Genomic DNA, 20,348 nt, shown 5'->3' on the forward strand with positions numbered 1-20,348 from the left:
GTCCCTGCATTCTGGAAATTATGTACGAGAAATTTCCTCTTTTCTATAGCTCTCTTTGTTTTGTTTTTTCCTTTTCTTTGTGTTGTTTTTTCCTTTATTATTTTTTGCTTGCTGGTCCTGGTCATATGTTTATTTATTTTCCAGAAAGTTTGGAATATATTGCTTGCATAGTTTTGGTCTTTTCTGGACTTGATAATTGAGTATTCTTGCTATGTTATATTCTTATTTGTGCCTTGGACATGAGAACGGTCTGTTGGCATTTTTCTGTTGTTTTTTTGAATACCCGTTATTTATAATTCTGTGAAGTATGTATAACTATGTTTGTGTTCAATTTTCTGTCTTTAATTCTCTGGAAAAAAAAAAATCAGCAGAATGTTCAACATCAGAACATGTTGTAGGTTCATGAGAATGAATGGGTCTGTTCTTGTGCCTAATTTTCTTTTTTCAGTGTTTTTTTTGTTTTGTTTTTCAGGTGCTAGAGGATTGGTATTGATGGCTTTTTCAGCCCTTATGTGAGCCTGGGTGGTCAGGTAGAGCTAATAGCAATAATAATTTATCACAAAATCATCGTCTTTGTTTTTCTTTCTAGGGTTCCGCAGTGTGCCTTTAAAGAATGGCTTCAGTGAAAACATGGAGCTTGCCTGCCTCCTAGTGCAGATTGACATACGAAATCCAAAGGTGACATCTGTCTGTCTTCTTCACTGTTGTTACTTTTGTGTTATGAAATGTTGGTTCTTCTGCTCCCCATATGGTTGTGGTTAGGTGTGTGTGTGTGTGTGTGTGTGTGTGTGTGTGAGCGTGCATAGGAGAAAGGTGGCAGAATGGTTAAGACATTTATTTGCCAGTAACAGAGCTTGTGAAGGTCTGTGTTCGAATCCCACTCTTTCCCGTTCTCCGAAGGTTGACTGGAAAATCAAACTAAGCGTTGGGTAATGCTGCTGGTCAGGCATCTGCCTAGCAGATGTGGTGTAGCGTATACGGATTTGTCCGAACTAGTGACGCCTCCTTGAGAAATTGAAATCTGAAAATCTGAAACTGTGTGTATGTGTGTGTGTGCACCCACTTGTGTGTGTAAGCATATATGTGTTTGTTATAATATCGTAGCCACTAAAAAAAGGACACTTATTGGCATTGCAAAAGATTTACCATTTGCTTAACAGTGGACTGCCGGGATCCAACATTCCAACATGATCATAGTAATGATAACAATTTATTTTTGTATCGCGCTTTTACACATGGTGACAAGCTAAAAGTGGTTTACAAATCCAATTCTTAGAAATAATTGAACAAACACGTACAATGAAATGGCTTATAGAGTCTCTCATCAGCACGACAAATGAATAGATGAAGCAGACATCATCTTTTAGTGTGTTCTCGGGTGAGAATGAAGACAGTGAAATTGTGAGACATACAAAAGAATAATAAAAGTCTTAACTGAAATGAAACAACAACATTTAGGGGTTTGGGGGTGGGGGGCTGTGGAAGGGGTGGTATTTTTGCACAAAACATGGAACAACACAAAACCAAACCAGAAAATCGTCACTGTGTCCCTCACGGACAGGAGAGCAAAGACAGTGATATGATAAAAATCATAACTGAACTGAAACAACAAGAACATTGAAGGGTGGGTTGGGGTGGGGGACTGCAGGGCGAGACGAGAGGGATGGTATTTCTGCACAAAACTGAATGACGCAAAACTAAACGAGAGAAACATCTCTGTGTTCCCCCCGCACCATGCAGACGGGAGAGCGAGAACATCATAAAAATCATAACTGAACTGAAACAATGACAACATTGAGAGGGGGTGGGTTCGCACAAAACACCGAACAGCGCGAAACTAAGCTGGAGAAATGTCACTGTGTCTCCCCCCACCCCCCAACCCACCACACACACACACACACACACACACACACACACACACAGGAGAGCAAGGACAGCGACAGCATAAAAGTCATAACTGAACTGAAATGACGACAACATTGAAGGGGTTTTGGGAGTGGGTTAAGAGAGGAGGGTTGGGATTTTCACACAAAACCGAACAATGAATGCTAAACATCACTGTGTCTCCCCCCTCTCCCCCATCCCCTACCCCCACACAGGAGAGTGAGGACAGCGACATCTACACGTCGATCCAGGAGCTGCGGGACCAGTCTGAGGTGCTGACCCAGCAGATGGAGCACCTGGAGCTGGCCGGTGACCAGGACAATGCCTCTGCCATCAAGCAGCAGCTGCAGGCCACACAGGAGAGGCTCCTGGCCAAGAACCGCGAGCGGGAGCTCCGCAAGTGAGTTGGTTGGTTGGTGTGGCTGTCCCCCCACTCTGTTGTGTGTGTGTATGTGTGGAAGGGGCTGGGGGGGAGGGGAACAGGTTAATGTCCAGAACAGTGTTGTGTTTGTGTGTGTGTTGGTGTGGTGGGAGGTTAATGTCCTGAACAGTGCTTTGTGTGTTGGGGAGGGGTTAACATCCTGAACAGTGTTGGGGGGAGGTTAACGTCCTGAACAGTGGTGTGTGTGTGTGTGTGTGTTGGGGAGAGCTTAATGTCTTGAACAGTGTTTTGTGTGTGTTGGGGGGAGGTTAACGTCCTGAACAGTGTTGTGTGTGTGTTTCTGTGTGTGTGTGTGTGTATTTGTGTTGGGAACGGTTTTACCTCTTTTTATACTAATTCTTTTTATAGTGAAGTCAGTAGGAAACTCATAAGCTTTGCCTATGTTTTTTGACTCACTTGTGTAAACAAAGTGAGTCTGTGTTTTAACCCGGTGTTCGGTTGTCTGTGTGTGTTTGTGTCTTTGTGTCTGTGTGTCTGTGTGTCCATGGTAAACTTTAACATGGATATTTTCTCTGCAAATACTTTGTCAGTTGACACCAAATTAGGCATAAAAATAGGAGAAATTCAGTTCTTTCCAGTCATCTTGTTTAGAACAATATTGCACCTCTGGGATGGGCACAAAAAAAAAGAAGAAAAAAATGAAGCCTAATTATATGCAAACTGCATTTACTGTTATATTTATATTTTTTGTATTCTCTAAACTTGGCACTTTGATCTGATATTCTGACCCAACAACAAGAGCAGTCATTATTATCATTTTTTGTTCAAACAGGACCTTGTTTTGCTAAGCATGGAAGTTTTATTTATTTTGCAAACGTTTTGGTGCAGATAGTAAAAAAGGGAAATTATTCTGTAATTAATGCTAGGGGACTTAATTTGCTTTAAACTGATCTTTCTCATCTTAAACATTACATTTTGAAATTATACTCAATACATAAAAAGCTTGGATTTTAAAAAAAAAAAGTGTATCACAAGTGAGTCTAGAAGGCCTTGCCTCTCTTGTTTGTTATTGTTGTTTTGTTTGTTTAAACATGATAATTAATGTTTTAGTATAATTATTATTATTATTGCTATGAACATTTATGCCTAATCTTGAAAATAAACCCTAGGCGTTTACAAGTGGAACACATATCAAAAAGCCCTCCCCCCCCCACCCCACCCCCCCCACACACACACCCACAATACACACAAGCACACACACACACACACACACAAGTCATAGCACACAGTCGTAAATAGTACATGATCAAAAATACAACCAGCTAATTCTGAAACTATCAAAACTCACTCTGTCACTAATAGTCATTTTAGTTCATACTGGAAAAGGATGAGAATTATTCAGGAGGGAAAAAGGTGGGTCTTCAGACTGGATTTGAAAGATTGCAGCGAAGATGAGTGCCGGAGAGGCTGAGGAAATTGATTCCAAAGAAAGGGGGCTTGGTATGAAAAACTGCGTTGGCCATACGTTTTGGTTCGAGCAGGGGAGATCCTAAGCATATGGGTGTCAGAAGAAGAGCGGAGTTGACATGAGGATATGTAAGGATAAATGAGATCAGATAGATACTGTGGACCAAAAACCTCAGTGGACGTGAAATAAAGAGAGACAACTTTGTTAATAATGCTTTCTTGTTCTGGGAGCCAGTGTAAAGCATGAAGAAGAGTGTGTATTATGATTCTGTTTTTCTTTCAGTAACTTCTTTATTTCTAATTGATACGATTTTACTCTTAGTTTTGACAATAAAATATTTCAGTGTGATTCATACAAAAAATGGCGATTTCTCAAATATATACAATAGTTTTGTATTTTGTGTGATGTTCTGAGAAAGCAAAATGGAATGTGATGTTTCAGTAAAACCAATCACTGATGTAAGTGTTATTAGTTTTAATTTATTTCCTTCCTGCTTCTACCCCAGTTATAATCTGACGGATCATATTGTGAAAACTTACCTTCACCTTCACCTTCACCTCTCCCGTAGTCTGGGTTCAGACCGTTGGGGCACCGCTGCTGACCTGGCCACCACTCCTCTCCACTCTTCACGGTTTTCTGATTTCCTCAGGGCGTCACCGAGCGTCAAGCCTGTCCACCCCCGGATGTTGTCTTCCCATCTCTTCTTCTGCCGTCCTCTCCTTCTGCCTCCTTGTACGGTGCCTTGCAGGAACGTTTTGGCAAGACCAGATGATCGGGAGATGTGTCCATACCATCTAAGTTTGCGTTTTTTCACGATGGACAGAAGGTCTTCGTAGGGTCCAATACTTTGCTGGATTCTGTTCTTCACTTCCGTGTTAGTGATGTGGTCTCTGTAGGAGATGCCAAGTAGTCTACGAAAGCATCTCATCTCGACAGCTTGGATTCTTCTCTCGATGTCTGCAGTCAGGGTCCAAGTCTCGCAGGCGTAGAGCAATATTGATATAACCAGGGAACGCATCAGTCTGATTTTTGAGCTGAGAGCGATGTTTTTGTTGTTCCAGATGGTGTTCAGCTTGTTGAGTGCCGTTGTTGTTTGGGCAATTCTCGAGAGTACTTCTGGTTTAGATCCTTCATCTGACACGATTGCTCCCAGATATTTGAAGCTGTGGACTGTTTTAAGCTTTTCGTCGTTGACTTTGATGTCAATGCTGATGCCGTTGGTGTTGTTAGTCATCAGTTTGGTTTTCTCCGCACTGATTTGCATTCCATACGATGTGGAGGCTTTGTCTAGATGTTTGACCAGGCTTGCCAGTTCTTCTTCTTTTCCAGCCAGTCCATCAATGTCGTCGGCAAAACGTAGGTTTGTGATTGTTCTGCCGCCTATGCTGACTGTTCCTACATGCTCTTCCAGTGCGTCAGTCATTATTCTTTCTAAGAAGATGTTGAAGAGTGTTGGGGAGAGTAGGCAGCCTTGTCTCACTCCGACTGTGGTTCTGAACCAGTCCCCGATGCTATTGTTGAGGTAGACGGCGCTGGTGGCTTTGTCATAGAGGTGCTGTATCAGTCTGATCAGGTTGGCGTTGATGTTGTACAGATTCATGGTAGCCCACAAAGCTGCATGCCAGACCCTGTCAAATGCCTTCTTAAAATCAATGAAGACATGGTAGAGGTCTTGTTGGTGTTGATGGTACCTCTCACATAGCAACCTCAAGTTGAAGATTTGTTCAGTTGTGCTCCTTCCTGGTCTGAAACCTGCCTGTTCTTCAGCAATGATGTTTTCTGCTTGTGGTTTCAGTCTGTTAAGCAGGATTTTCAACATGACTTTGCTGGGATGACTAATCAGGCTGATGGTGCGGTAGTTTGACACTGCTGGAGATTGCCCTTTTTGGGAAGGGTGATGATCAGTGATTGTGTCCACGGTGTGGGCCATTCCCCTGTTTGCCAGATCTTGTTGCAGATTTTCAGTAGCACATCTATCATAACTTCACCCCCTGCTTGGACCAGTTCTGATGGGATGTTGTCCACTCCTGCCGATTTCCCTTTTTTCAGCGATGCTATTGCTGCCTCTATTTCTTCACGGAGTATGGGGTGATTACTGTTATCAGTGGCTGGTGGGACATTCAGTATTGCTGGATCACCTGTGGTCTGTATGTTGTATAGCTCTGAGCAGTATTCTGTCCATCGCTTTAGGATGTCTTGTTCTTCTGTTAGACATTTTCCATCCTTGGTCTGGATGTTGGACATAGTTCTACCTTGCCTTGTGTTGGTAAGTTCTTTCACAACTTGGTAGGCTTTCTTGCTGTTGTTTCTTGTCAGGTTTTCCTCTATGTCCTGGCATTTTCCTTCAATCCAATTCTCCCTTGCCTTCTTCATGCTTCTCTTGATTTCGGTGTTAACTGCTTTGTACTGTTTTGCCCCTTCTTCTTCATTCTTTTTCTTTTTCAGGTCTCTACGTTTGTCACACAGCTGTAGGATGTCGTCCGTGACCCAGGGCTTCTTTTTGATGCGTTGTTTTCCAAGAGTTGTTTGGGCTGTTTCAGTCACAGCTGCGTTGAAGTCGCTTACGAGTGTATCCAGGTCGGCGTCATCTGCATCGAGAGTGATGAGTGGCGCGAATTTCCCACCAATCATGGCTTGGAATGCCTCTTGTACTTCAGGATCTTTCAATTTTTCCAGGTCGACTACATCATGGTAAAGAAGCGTTTCCAGTCTAGCGTGAACATTGCCAAGACAAGAAGTTTCCCAGGAGCTGACATTGCAAGTGACCACGACTTGGTAATGATGACCTTCAAACTCCAACTGAAGAAAACAAAGAAACAAAGCTTCTCAAGACTGAAAACTTACATTTTTGTTAAAAAGAAAACCCCAAACATTTCTACCTTTTGTTTTAAGTAACTGGAAATGTATAGTGGCCTGGATTTAGAATGTGTGTGTGTGTGCTTGTGTGTGTGTTGTATATGTGTGTGTGTATGTGAGTGTGTACGTGTACGTGCGTGTGTGTGTCTGTGCATGTGAGAGTGTGTGTGTGTACATATGTGCATATGTGTAAATAATGTGTAATCACAATGTTCATTTACTCAGAACCATTGTTATACTTTTTTACATTTCTTTCCCATGTACATCAATGTCTCCGTGTTTTTGTTGTTGTTTTTCTTTTCTTTCTGTCCTTTTATGTTTGTTCTTGATCTTGTTCTTTCTCTGTATGTTGTCTGGATGCCTTTCTGCCTGTCTACTTACCTGTTTGTCTACGTGTGTTTCTCTGCTTGGACATCTGTCTGTCTGTCTCTTTCCATTTAAATTTGTAGCACAGGACTCAAGACTCTTTCATTGGCTTCAAACAGAAGAATTGGGCAGAGGTCCATTTAGTTACTAAATATAAGAAGTATGCTACCAAATTACCATGATTTTATGAAAAAAAAAAAGAAAAAAAAAAAGGGCAAAAGTGTTATTTAGCCTCAGATGTATTTTATTTTAGAGTCTTTGTTACCATCAATAAGGTAGTGTTCTCCACAATAACACCATATGTATGATAATGTTGAAATGAAGAAATGATATCCAAATACTAGATTAAGATAAACAATGATGATGAAAAAGGAAGACATGACAATCATTTATTTTATGCATCTGTCTGAATCCTCTTGTTTCTCATACGCTAATTCAGATTAGTCGCTGCCGTGATTGTGTATGTGTGTTTGGTTTGTGCGTGTCTCTGTGAGTGTGTGGTGTGTGTGTATGTGGCATGTGTGCATTGTAAGTGTTACCGTGATTGTATCTCTATCTCTGTGTATATGTGTGCATTTGTTCATGCACATGTGTGTGTGTGTCTGTGTGTGCATTTGCATGAAGAGAGTGAAAAAAAATTGTTCATGTTTTGTGGCTTTGCTTTACTTTTGCTTCTGATTTTTTTTTTCTTTTCTTTTTCTTCCACTTGTACATTTACTGCAATGCTTTGGCTAATGCTTTAATTGTCTCAGTGCCCTGTTGTACACATGGCCACTACCAGAGATCTCCACTTTTACCTATCTTGTATTGTCTTAGCTAGAAACAGAATCCCCCCCAGGTATAGTTCACCCTCCATAGCTTACCCTTCATCAGGTCTTTTTCAGCCATTCTTCACCATGTCTCCCTTGGGTCTTCCTTGCACCATTTTTTTTTTCTTCGTTTTTTCCATGTGGTGTTCAGCGAAGGGCTACTCTTGGAAGTGCATCTGGTGGCATGTACAGTGATGTGTGTAGTGCTTACTCTTGTACAAAAATCCCTCCATCAATCCTAGTCTTATTCTTACAATAATTGCTTACATTGATCTCTCTCTCTCTCTTTCCCTCGATCTATATCTATGAGACCCACTTCCAAAGGTGCCATCAAGACCCCTTTAAAATCATCTTTAATATAAACCAAAGCAGATTTCTTTGGAAAAAAAAAAATTAATACTTACAGCTGTTGGTTGCAATGTTCTGAGGCGGAATAGATAGTATCACAAGCACTTTTTCAAAAATCTGCATCAGAAATTGGTACATACAAATTTTAAAAATTTGCACATAACATTCAGTAACTTGGCTTGTTTAACCCAGAAGGGATTGGATCAAGCATTATTTAATAATAAAAGATTAAATGATAAAAGACCACATAGACATCTCAAAAGTCCATATCCATCAATCTGTTGAGCAGAGCAACAAAGGATTTTGGGTCTTTATCTCTGTATATGTCAATATTTAAGTGAGAACAGACACTTGTAATATTCTTTTTTTTTTATACCAGATGCATAAATAACATCCATTAAGTTGACAAAAGAATGACTGTAAGCATAAAACTAAAACTCAAAAGACTGTGTTGCGTTTGAAAGAGGCCAGGTACTACATCAGCTGTTGCAGGCTAGCAGGAAACATCATTGAAAGTAGTCTGTTCTGGTGATTATGGAAACGGGCACCTGTTGTGTTCATGAATACTAGCAGGAAACTTCATTGTAAAAGGTTTGTTCTCAGTCGTAGTGAAATCAGGCACCCCTTCAGTTTATACATTCCAGCAGAAAACATCGTTAATGGTTTGTTTTTGGTATAAGTGGAAACTGGCACCATTTTAAATCAAGCATACTTGTATTTCTCATTCATACTTACATTTCTCAGCACATACTGTGACTGTTTATCATATTTGTTTCATTTACACCATTTCTGTTTAAAAAAAACTTAACCTTCTGATACATACTTACATTTGTTGATTTCTTAGCACATACAATTATTGTTAGTTATATGATGTTTCGTTACCTCTTGCTTCCAGATTCAACCAGCGGCACCAGAAAGGTCTACAGACGCCAGTCTAACGTGTGAAGAAAGGACCAGATTCCATGGATCAGTTTGTGTGGCTGTGACTACGCCAGTCTACTAGGATTCATTTGTGGTTTTGTTTGTGTGTGTGTGTGTGTGTGTGTTGATGTGCACAAACATGTTTGTGTGAGTGAATTGAATGTGTACTGTTTAAGAATGCTTTTAAAATGCGAATGGGTTGCACAAAACTGTCTAAACAGGAGATTGACCATGACTGTTTTTATAGACATGCAAATACTGTTTTTAATTTCCATGTCGGATCAAGATAATTCAAGACAACAGAGACCTTTGACTGTCCTGACTGTTGTTTCTTTTGAAATCGGTTTTGTAAAATGTGTTGTGTGTGTATTCAATGTTCATTATGCTTCACCATCCAGCATTGTGTTAGTGAGTCAGCAGATCAGAGGTTTCTGAACTATGTTACGTATATGAACAGTGTGTGTGTGTGTGTGTGTGTGTGTGCTTGCGTGCATGTGTGTATGTGTGTGTGTGTATTATGCATAATTATTTTGCCATGGAAAAATGAGATTTGATAGAGTGAGCTGATACAACACTAGCAGTTCAACTCCAGTTTGATACCTGATTCTGCTTACTGATGGACAACTGAATGCTAGATAAATAAATAAAAAATAGATAAGTAAATAATCTGCTGGAGTCTGTATGACCAATTATTTTTTGTGTGTGTTCTTTCTTCGGTTTTTTTTGTTGGGTTTTTTCCCCCCAAGGAGAGATGATTTTCTGAAAATAGACTTTGATGATTATGAAATGACATTGTCATCATCACTGTTCTTAGATTCTTCTGGACTTCTGCTGGATTGTGCACTGCTGTGTTCCTGAGGAGCATGTTTTAAGAGATTCATTCGTGGCCGTAGTGTGGCTGGTGAATGATGGTGTTTTCATGAAGGGGAGAGAAGAATATGGGCTGGTCATACTGTGAGCTGTTGTTGTGCCGAGTCTCTGGCAGTGGAAACAAGAGAGAGAGTTATGTGGATTGGCATGTGAGAGAAATCCTGTTCTGCATAATTTTTCTCTGCGTTGAGACAAGGGAAAGAAAGAGAGGGAGAGAGTTGTGTGGACTGGCATGTGAGAGAAATCCTGTTTTGCATAATTTTTCTCTGCGTTGAGACAAGGGAAAGAAAGAGAGGGAGAGAGTTGTGTGGACTGGCATGTGAGAGAAATCCTGTTTTGCATAATTTTTCTCTGCGTTGAGACAAGGGAAAGAAAGAGAGGGAGAGAGTTATATGGATTGGCATGTGAGAGAAATCCTGTTCTGCATAATTTTTCTCTGCGTTGAGACAAGGGAAAGAAAGAGAGGGAGAGAGTTATATGGATTGGCATGTGAGAGAAATCCTGTTCTGCATAATTTTTCTCTGCGTTGAGACAAAGGAAAGAAAGAGAGGGAGAGAGTTATGTGGACTGGCATGAGAGAAGTCATGTTCTTCATTTTAATTTTTTTTAAAAATTCTGCATTGAGACAAGAGAGAGAGAGAGACCGAGAGAGAGAGAGAGAGGTGAATGGTAGGAAGTAAGAGGTGAATATGTTTAAGGTAATGATTTCTAAATCCATTAAAAGAGAGAGAGAGAGAGAGGGAGGCATACTACTCATGATGATTACCGATATTTGTCAAGAAATATTTTCTCTGTCCTCGGCTGTTCATTATTTTTTCTGTTGTTGACCCAAAGAAGCTGAAGCCTCTGAGCAGGTGGCAAGACAGTTCACACTGCTGATAAACCTTCCGTCAATGGATGCTTGTTCTGCCGATTAAACTTTTTTTTTTTTTTTTTTGTCTGTTTTGGCATGCGCTGATACTCTGTCCAACTCTGCCCAAAGTTACCAGAACCAGAATGAGAATAAAATTCATTGTCAGTCTCCTTTTTTTTGTGTCATCAGAATCATGCCATTTTTTGTTGTTGTTGTTCTTGTTAAAATCATAACTCATGTTTTTGCTGTTGTCATATTGTTGTTGTCAGAATCATAAGTGAGGTTTATAATCTCAACATTAATAGATGTAAACTGACACAGTAACTGTGATGGTTGGGTGATACTCTCTATCTGTCATAGCTTATGCTGTTAGGATGCATCTTTTGATCCGTGTTTGCTAAAAGTTTCTCTATGTATAGTTCAGTGGTTGGGAGGTGGTGGGGGAAGGAAAGGGAGAGAATTTGGAGGGGATGTGGGAAGTCATTACCTACATGCTGATGGGAGTTCTTTGGATTGGATTTGAGCACGTCTTAAACGTGCCTTCTGTTAGATGTTTAGCTGCTTTTTGTGTTGAAACCGAACTGATATAGGCAACGACAACCACAAAGCACATCTTTTCTATGTGTGTTTAATGTATCTTCAGTTTATAACTACTTTCGGTTTTTGTTGGTCAGTATCTTTTTTGTTAATAGTTTTCAGTGAATTATGAAACGTGAAAATCTTGACCATTTGGACAGTTTTTTTACAGTCACACATCGTGTCTTGAGAATAATGACAATAATTACAAGAATAATCATAGAAAATAATGACGATGGATGATTATATATCACTCTGTACAGAAGACTGCTCAAGGTGTGTTAAAAAACACTGGAGAGTAACTGGTCGTAGTGAGTGACGTACATGGATTGTAACAGTTTTATACATGGTCTTGCTCATGATGTCAGCATTTGAGTGGTAGCAGTCCATTTCACTTCGTTCATCTATTCAGTTAAAAAGTCACCATTGTAACTTTCACAATTTTGTTTCCTTCTCATGACTTTTTTTTCAGAAGGATTTTTTCCCCCATAACTGTTCATATTTTGAAATATCCAGTCACTTCTTTGCAAATATTCTTTAGGAGATAAATTTGGAGATAATGTTTTAAATGTTGGATTGCTTTTGTTTTCCGCTTGATGCCATTGCTGATTTGGTTTTGTTTAGCAAATAGGTTTTGATTCAGGATCTCAAAGCTGTGGTAGTGTTCATAGTTAGTAGCATGCTGTTTAAGATGTTCCCAACTCGCCTGCCACCCTCAATGGCACAAAATTATTGCTTCAATGAGCAGATGAATGCTTTGTCGTCGGGGTGATGAATAGTTTCATCTGAAAGTGGGCATCGGGAAGAACATTTCTATAGAATTTCAGCATTCTATGATTGGGCTTTCTGCATGCAGAAGCGGATGTTGAATTGTGCTCAAATCACTGAAGAAACAAACAAATGCAGAAAAAACAAACAGAAAACAAACAAACAAACACTGCATACCCAAGTAGCCATCAGTCCATTATTATTACTATTATCATTATTATTATTGTTGTTATTATTATTGTTGTTGTCATCGCTTTAACCATCATTACTACTACTACTATTATTATTATTATTATTATTGTCTACTATTGCCTGCATTCTGTGGTTTAGTTTTACTATGTAGGACAAAGCTGGCAGAGCTACATTAGCCCCCAGAGTTATATATTATGTTTGCTTCCTACCCCAGCTTTCCACCCCAAATGAATCATATCACACGTACAGCGACCAGCGTTTCCATGATACTGTGTACCACCCTCCATCTCCTCACTCTCTTCCTGTTTTTTGTGTTTTATTTTGGGTTGGTTTTTTTTTTTGGTTGTTTTTTTTTGTCCTGGGCAACAGAAAGTTTGCACTGTAAAAGAGCACAAAGATAGGCTGCGTTTAGTTGTGGAGTGTGAATTTTCAGGCAATAACAGGCTTTTGATTTTTTTTGTTGATTTTATTTTTTTTTTTTTTTTCCTTTATTTGTTGCTTTATGCAGGTGTCCTGTTTGGACAAGCTAGTTGTAGTTTGTGTAAGGTAATGATGTATTATATGTGAGGGTGGGTGGGGTGTGTGTGTGTGTGGGGGGGGGGGGGGGGGGGGGGGGGTGAAGGAGGGGGGAGGAGGCAAGGGCATTTGTGTGTGTGTTTTCACATGCCTGTGCAAATTTGAGGATGTCGAAATGTTTTGATTTAGCCTGTATTTTGTTCTACTAGAATATTTGATGTTTTTGCTGTTGTTGTTGTTGTTGTTTTTGCTTCTTTTTTTTTTAAGGTATGAAACTGGACAATTGCTTTCCTTCAATGAAGATATGTTTACATCATATTAAAGAGAATAATGACAGTAATAATGATAATGATAATAAAGGCAGCTGTCAGTTGCCTCTACCCTGTTGTGCAAATGATTGAGTTTATAGAGAATTTGGTTTCTGACCTAAGATAGGCGCTATGTAAGTATCAATAATAACTATAATAACATTTTTTAAATACTATTTTGATAATGATAATAGTAATAATAATAATAATAATAATAATATCTGACCCATGTTGATGTGATGCACCATGTTTTCTATCACCATGTCTGGCTGTAGCTTTGTCTATTTGCCTTTGTGTACACATGTTTTTATTTTATACTTATATAGAAGCAGAACACTGTTTCTTTTTATATGAGACTTAATTCTTGGCTGACTTGTTTCTTTGATATAAATTTATCAGCATGTAACAGTGTACTATTTTGTTTGTGTAATTTTTAATGGTGTACTGTTGGTATTGTACCAGCTTGTTTTTGAGATACACAGATACCTTGTATTATGTCTTTTATAAATCTTTTACCTTGTATTATGTCTTTTTTAAGTCTTTTAATTACTCTGAAATTCCATGACTGTAAACAAACAATAAGAAACAATTGTTAAGGTATATATCAATTCTTCCATTTCTGATATATATGATATACACTGTTCCTTCTGTGATGCATTTTTTTCTGTCCCCATTTTGTGGAATGTATGTCCATTTCTCTCTCCTCTCTCTCTCTCTGTCTCTGTCTCTTTGTCTCTGTCTCTGTCTCTCTTTGTACTTAAACATTTGCAACAGTGTTGGAAAAGAAGATTGCTGTTCATGTGCAGCGACAGCTGGTGAGAGCCATGATACTTGTCTGCAGTTTGAGAAGATGAGATTGGCCACAGCAGTGAATAAATCTTTGAAAGTTTTTTTTTTGTTGTTGCTGTGTATGACTACACTCTCCCTTTTCCATGTAATTCCTCCCCTTTACAAAGGAACCATTGGAAAATGGTACAAGTCAGCAGAGTTACCAAACTAGAATTCATTCCTGTTAAAAAAAAGAAAAAAAGAAGGGAAATGTTCATCATCTTTCTTGCCAGTTGTTGTATCTTTAAACGTTTCCCATACACAGAGAATCGTATTAATGCATATGCGTCTTTCACAGTACCATGTCAAACTGATGCAGACAAGGCCTATTGGTTTGCTCTGTTTGGCTCAATTCTCCTTCCCATGTTAGCGACTTTGATTCAGTTTGGTAACACTACTGTTGTCGTTGTACTGTCCTTACTGATTACTTCGTTAGCAGTGATAGATACTTTTGTCCAAGCAGGAAAGACAGGGAAGGATATACCTGGGGAGGGGGGGAAGGAGGACAGGATAAAGTATACTTGTTGCATGTGCCACTTTCTGGTGTGGGAGACAGCAGAAAGTATACCTGTGGCATGTGCCATCAGAGTGGGGGAGGGGGGAGACAGTATAAAGTTACCTGTGTCAGATGCCATTTTTGCGGGGGTTTTTTTGTTTTGTTTTTTGTTCTGAGAGGCTGTGGGGGGCGGGTGGGGAGGGAGACATGATAAGTATGTCTGTGGCAGATGCCACTTTTTGAGGGGAGGGGGTTATCAAGGATGAAGTTCACTTGTGGCAGATGTCATTTTCCAAGAGGGAAGACAAGATGAAGATTACTTATGTGGCAGATGCCGTTTTCCAGGGAGGAAAGACGGGATGAATTATACCTGTGGCAGATGTCATTTTCCAGGGAGGAAAGGCAGGATAATTATACCTGTGTCAGATGTCATTTTCCAGGGAGCAATGGCAGGATAAATATACCTGTGTCAGATGTCATTTTCAGGGAGCAAAGACCGGATAAATTATACCTGTGTCAGATGTCATTTTCCAGGGAGGAAAGGCAGGATAAATAATACCTGTGGCAAATGTGATTTTCCAGGGATGAATTATACCTGTGGCAGGTGACATTTTCCTGTTAGGAAAGATAGGGTGTTTAAATTATACTTGTGGCAGATGTCATTTCCCAGGTAGGGAAGGCAGGATAAATTATACCTGTGTCAGATATCATTTCAGGGATGAATCATACCTGTAGCAGATGCCATTTTCCAGTTAGGAAAGGCAGGATAAATTATACCTGTGTCAGATGTCATTTTCCAGAGAAGAATTATACCTGTGTCAGATGCTATTTTTCAGGTAGGAAACACAGGATAAATTATACTTGTGTCAGATGTCATTTTCCAGGGAAGAATTATACCTGTGGCAGATGCCAATTTCCAGTTAGGAAAGGCAGGATAAATTATACCTGTGGCAGTTGCCATTTCCCAGGTAGGAAACACCGGATAAATTATACTTGTGTCAGATGCCATTTCCAAGGTAGGAAAGGTAGGATAAATTATACCTGTGGGAGATGTAATTTCCCAGGTAGGAAAGACAGGATAGATTATACCTGTGGCAGATGCCATTTTCCAAGTAGGAAAGACAAGATGGATTATATCTGTGGCAGATGTTTATCAGTGAGATGAATTTTGCAGAAAGCTGAAACAGTATCTTCAGAGTATAATTGTATTTTACATTTGGATTTCTGCGGAAAATGGTGATCACAGGCAAATCTCTTATTTTTAGGGGTTTTTTTGTTGTTTTTTTTTGTCTCAGGTTAATCTTGATATTTTTTTTTTTCTATCAAGTTTTCCTCTGCTCTGAAAAGGTATATTTTACAGGAATGTGTGGAACACATTCAAATGATGATCCACTGTCTTGTTGAATTTTTTGATGGTTAATAAAATGATAAATAGAAGCAGTTTGCTGTTGTTTGGATCATGTTATAATGAATAACTGCGTGCTGCTTCCTCTTCCACTGTTAGAGATCTCTCTCCTCAGCATTCCACATGTTCCTTTTGTTGATGCTCTGGATTCAGGGATTTAGGATAATGTTGAGCACATGTTGACACTTCTCACTGCATCTGTGTGTGGGGGGGTGGGGTGGGGATGTGGGGGAGGGGGGGACTGGGGGCATATGCACATGCATTCATGTGTGTGTGTGTGTACTTGTGGGTACATGCATGTGTTCACATGTGTGTGTGTGTGTACATTCTTTCTCAGGCTTTTTGAAGTCTGCTGTCTGTGCAGTTTTTTTGTCATTTTGTTCATCATTATTCTGCTAAAATTCCTGGAAAAAAGGCTTCTTTCATCTATGTACCTGTTCTGTATGCCTTTGTGCATGTAATATCACTCTTTACTTGACAACAGTTTCCTGAAGAATGTCTTGATGTGGTGCACTTTTCTTTCTAAATGTGCTTTACTTTCGTTGAAAACAGGTCTGTCTGTAGATTATGGCAGAACTTCGTACACGTATAGAGATGTGAATCTGTTGATAGCCTTTTTTTTTTCTTTGCCTGTTTTATGTTTTGAACATTGGGCAGTGTCCTGGATGGTAGTGACAACAGTAGCATTATAGTGTTCCTGATACTTGTACTGGTGTAGTTTGTGTTGTTGGGGTGCTGTTTTCATTGTGCATTCAATTCATAAAAGAGCCTCAAACACACAAGCTGAAAACTTGTTTTTTTATGTATTTTTTCTCTCTTTTTTTGTGGGGGAGAACATGTTTACACCTGAAACTGGTGTCATTGGTGTCTGTATTAATGAAGCAGCATCTTTTTTTTTTTTTTTTTTTTTTTTGCTACAGTTCCAGCAGTTTATTATCACCACTGTCAATCTGGATTGGGGGCTTGAGGGGGTTGGGAGGGGAGCGTCAGGTTGTGTGTTCTTCAGTACAACATTTACTCACACATTGTGTTTTTAGATTTTTTTTAAAACAAATGTCAGCTGTTTTCCATGAGATGATGTAACTGATGCAGCAGACATTGCATTCAAACAAGCATTAGAAATTGCATGCTAACCTTTGCACAAGATTCAAATTGTAAGAAACAGATTGAATTAACATCCCACAGATTGTCAGCAGGATAGGACATTAAACAAAATTCCTCCTATTCTTCTCCTTATTTGACAAAAAACTTATAAGCTTCAGTTGGAGAATAACCTTAATATTTTGTTAATTATTAGCTTGGGGAAAAAAAAAACCCAGCCTGTTGAAAATTATGACCTAACTGCAAATTACACTGAGGAAAAAAAAAAGTGATTTCTGCTTGTAACTGATCATGATTAGCTCTCTGAAAATCAGTTGTTTTCTGAGAAACAAAAATGTCCTTGAAAAATAATAAAATCTGAGATTGTGTGTGTGTGTACATAACTTCTTGGTGCTGAAAAATTCACAGCAATTTGTATTACAAACTTATGTTATTCGAGAGAATGTCTAATGATGATTACTTATGATGCATGCCATCCATTAATTATTAATGAATTAAGATGATAATCAAGACACTGTCTTTTAAGTTAATCACTGGCTATGCAGTTATTTATGCTTGTACCAGTTAAACTTGTTATTTGAAGTTGTTTTGGGTTTGTTGCATCATGTACGTAATTTCATTAGGCCTGCACATTTGAAGTTTACCTTTCAGTGTGATTGGTGTGTGTGTGTCTGTGTCTGTGTGTGTGTGTGTGTGTGTGTGTGTGTATGTGTGTGAATTTAGGGTTTGTTGCATCATGTACTTAATTTCATTAGACATGCATATTTGAAGTTAACCTGTCATTGGGAATGGTGTGTGTGTGTGTGTGTGTGTGTGTGTGTGTGAATGTGCACATGCATGCTTTGTCTTATTTGCAAAAATTCCATTTGCTCAGGTTTGAAAGAAGTTGAATTGGTTGAAAGAAAGCTGAATCATGGCTGCTGTCTGATGGTATGATGATGCTGACAAGTCTTCCTGTTGTCACGTGTTCTTTCAGGGGCCCTGAGAGAAAGGGGGAAGGGGGTGTGTCATGTGAATTGTCATGGCAGTGTTTACGGGTTTGCTGAAAGGGTAATTGATTTTGCAAATCCTCTGAGTATATGCCATGGCAGAATCGGTGAGGCATGGACTTGTGATCTTGTGATCAGGGTTCGAGGCTCTGTTTGGGCATGGTGTTGTGTCCTTGGGAAAGGTGCATACTTTACGCTGATTTTCCTCGCTCCACCCACGTGTCAATGAGTACCTGACTTAAGATGGGAAGGCTAAAACGGCAGAAGAAGAGGATTGTTGCCTGACTTCCTGTGCTGAGTCCTGGACAGTGTGGATGTGAATTGACTTCCCCGATGGCCGTAAAAGGCTTTGGGACCTTTGACCTTTTTTCAATACTCAATAGAGATTGAAATATGGGGTTGACTCAACGTTTTTGTGGCCTGAGGTGTGTGGAGGCTTTGGATTTGTTGTGTTTCTTGACTTATACATGTCAGTCATTATCATAGATGGCTGTTGTGTGGACTGAAATCAAGCGAGTTACCATGCAGAGGTTTGGGTGTGTTGAGTGTACCCATGAATTAGTGTGCATGTTCAAGTTTTCGCTTGCATGAAAAAGTAATTTCATGACGTCATATTTTTGCGAACGCGCAGGTGACTGCATGTATGTTTGATTAGGCAAAGTTGATGAAATCTCAGTGAACAGTTTGCTAGACCAGTGTACAGTGAAATGGTTCAGAGATTATAAGGATTTGCTGTGAATGGAGTGTGCAAAAATTTGCCGACTGTGTGATAGAGATGGTCGTGGGAATGTCAACTTCAGCAATAGTATTGTTATGATGTATACATATATGTTAATACCACATATGTATACATATGTTTATACCATTGTGTCTTTCCTGACTGTTGCCTTTACTGCTTGTTAATAGCTACCTTTTTAAGACTGAATGTGCATAGACATTTTAAATAAAAATAAAACTTTGGGGAGAGAAGAGGATACAAACGTTGGAAGAGGCTGGGAGAGGTGAAGAGGACGGTTTTTGTACCTTTAGTACTGTGTGTGTGTGTGTGTGTGTGTGTGTGTGTTGTACATAATAGTTGTTTTTCTGGAGAAAATTTTAGCCATTCGTCTCTCTCCCTTCCTTGTACACATTGTGTAGTTAGTGGTTTTTGTTGTTTTTTTTGTTTGTTTGTTTTTTTTTCAATTGTTGTGTGTGAAAAAAAAAAAGGTAACTGTGAACTTCATGGTCACAAGTGGGTCAGCGTGTCCTGATGGCCACATTTACGGCAACGACTGCGCTCATTGGTATGCACATGATGTGTCTCACGAGTTGTTTCTGGAGTGAATTTCACCATGACTTTAATGCTTTTTGGTATTGATGATGATGTCCATAAAACATGAATTCAAACACATGCAGATGTGACCAAGCTCACCCAAGTTGAATTTAAGAATTGCACAATGTGAGAAGGGCTTGAAAGACCTATGGGTTATGTAGTCACTGCTGCTAGTACTGCTGCATTATGAAGTTGTTGTTTTTTTATTGTTTTTTATTGGTGTTTTTTTATGTTTCTTTTTTTGTTTGGTTTGTTGATAGTTTTTTTTTGCTAGACCATGGTCAAGTGATTGCTAAAATTTATCTGTCAGTAATTGGTTGGACCATTCCATGCAGTTAAATGTTTTTGCTTAATAGGCCTTTGTGGTTTTGAGCTAAATGGTACTCACATAACGACCAGCATTAGTCATAAATTTATCAGGCAAACATTGCCCACATTACAACCAGCATTGAGTTTAGATTTCTCAGGCAAACATTACCAACATAATTATGATAAGAACTGAATATATATCTCCCAGGCAAACATAACTCACATTATAACCATCACTGAGTGAGGAAAAAAAAAAGATTTCTGGAACAAATGTTGTCCACTTAACAACCGGCATTGAGTGCAGATTTTGAGGCAAAGGTGCTGCATGATAATCTGTATTGAGTGTGGATTTCACATGCAAGGGTCCAGTGGGTTCAGGATTGCAGCTGTTGGAAAAGCAACTACAACAAAAAGATCTACCCACAACTGATAGATAGGAGCATTCGTTTGAAGATCAGCACCAAAGAACAATGTCAGTTTTGTCCCAGAGTGCTAAAAACAACAACATCTGAATGTAACACTGAAATTTTTTTTAAACAGCTTTATAAATTCTCTTTGAAAGCTGCGACTAAAGGGGTATCCAGCTCAGTGACTTTCCACAGGTGTGTTATCCATCAGAATCAAATAATCCGTTTCTTGTTAATGATTACAGCTTTTAGTTTGTACTTCCTTCACCATTTGATTTGTTTGTAAAGGTGAAATACTGCAGTCAGTTATTTCTTGATTGTTATACTTGTGTTTTGTTAAAATGAGTGTGTATGCTTGTGTATAAATGAAAAAGATGGACAAGA

General features: G+C 39.2%; 1 protein-coding gene across 1 annotated transcript in view; it reads left to right on the top strand.

The window, feature by feature from the left end:
• The window catches only part of LOC143286151 (1-phosphatidylinositol 4,5-bisphosphate phosphodiesterase gamma-1-like), a 66,377-nt gene extending 53,525 nt beyond the window's left edge, over positions 1 to 12,852 (top strand). Inside the window, exons 30-32 of the mRNA XM_076593755.1 lie at positions 590 to 678; positions 2,100 to 2,284; positions 9,009 to 12,852. Coding sequence (XP_076449870.1) covers positions 590 to 678; positions 2,100 to 2,284; positions 9,009 to 9,051 — 317 coding nt within the window. The 3' untranslated portion in view covers positions 9,052 to 12,852. The remainder of the gene's footprint in view (positions 1 to 589; positions 679 to 2,099; positions 2,285 to 9,008) is intronic.
• The last annotated feature ends 7,496 nt before the right edge of the window (positions 12,853 to 20,348 follow it).

Source organism: Babylonia areolata, chromosome 9 (assembly GCF_041734735.1).
Source record: "Babylonia areolata isolate BAREFJ2019XMU chromosome 9, ASM4173473v1, whole genome shotgun sequence".
Lineage (NCBI taxonomy): Eukaryota > Metazoa > Mollusca > Gastropoda > Neogastropoda > Buccinidae > Babylonia > Babylonia areolata.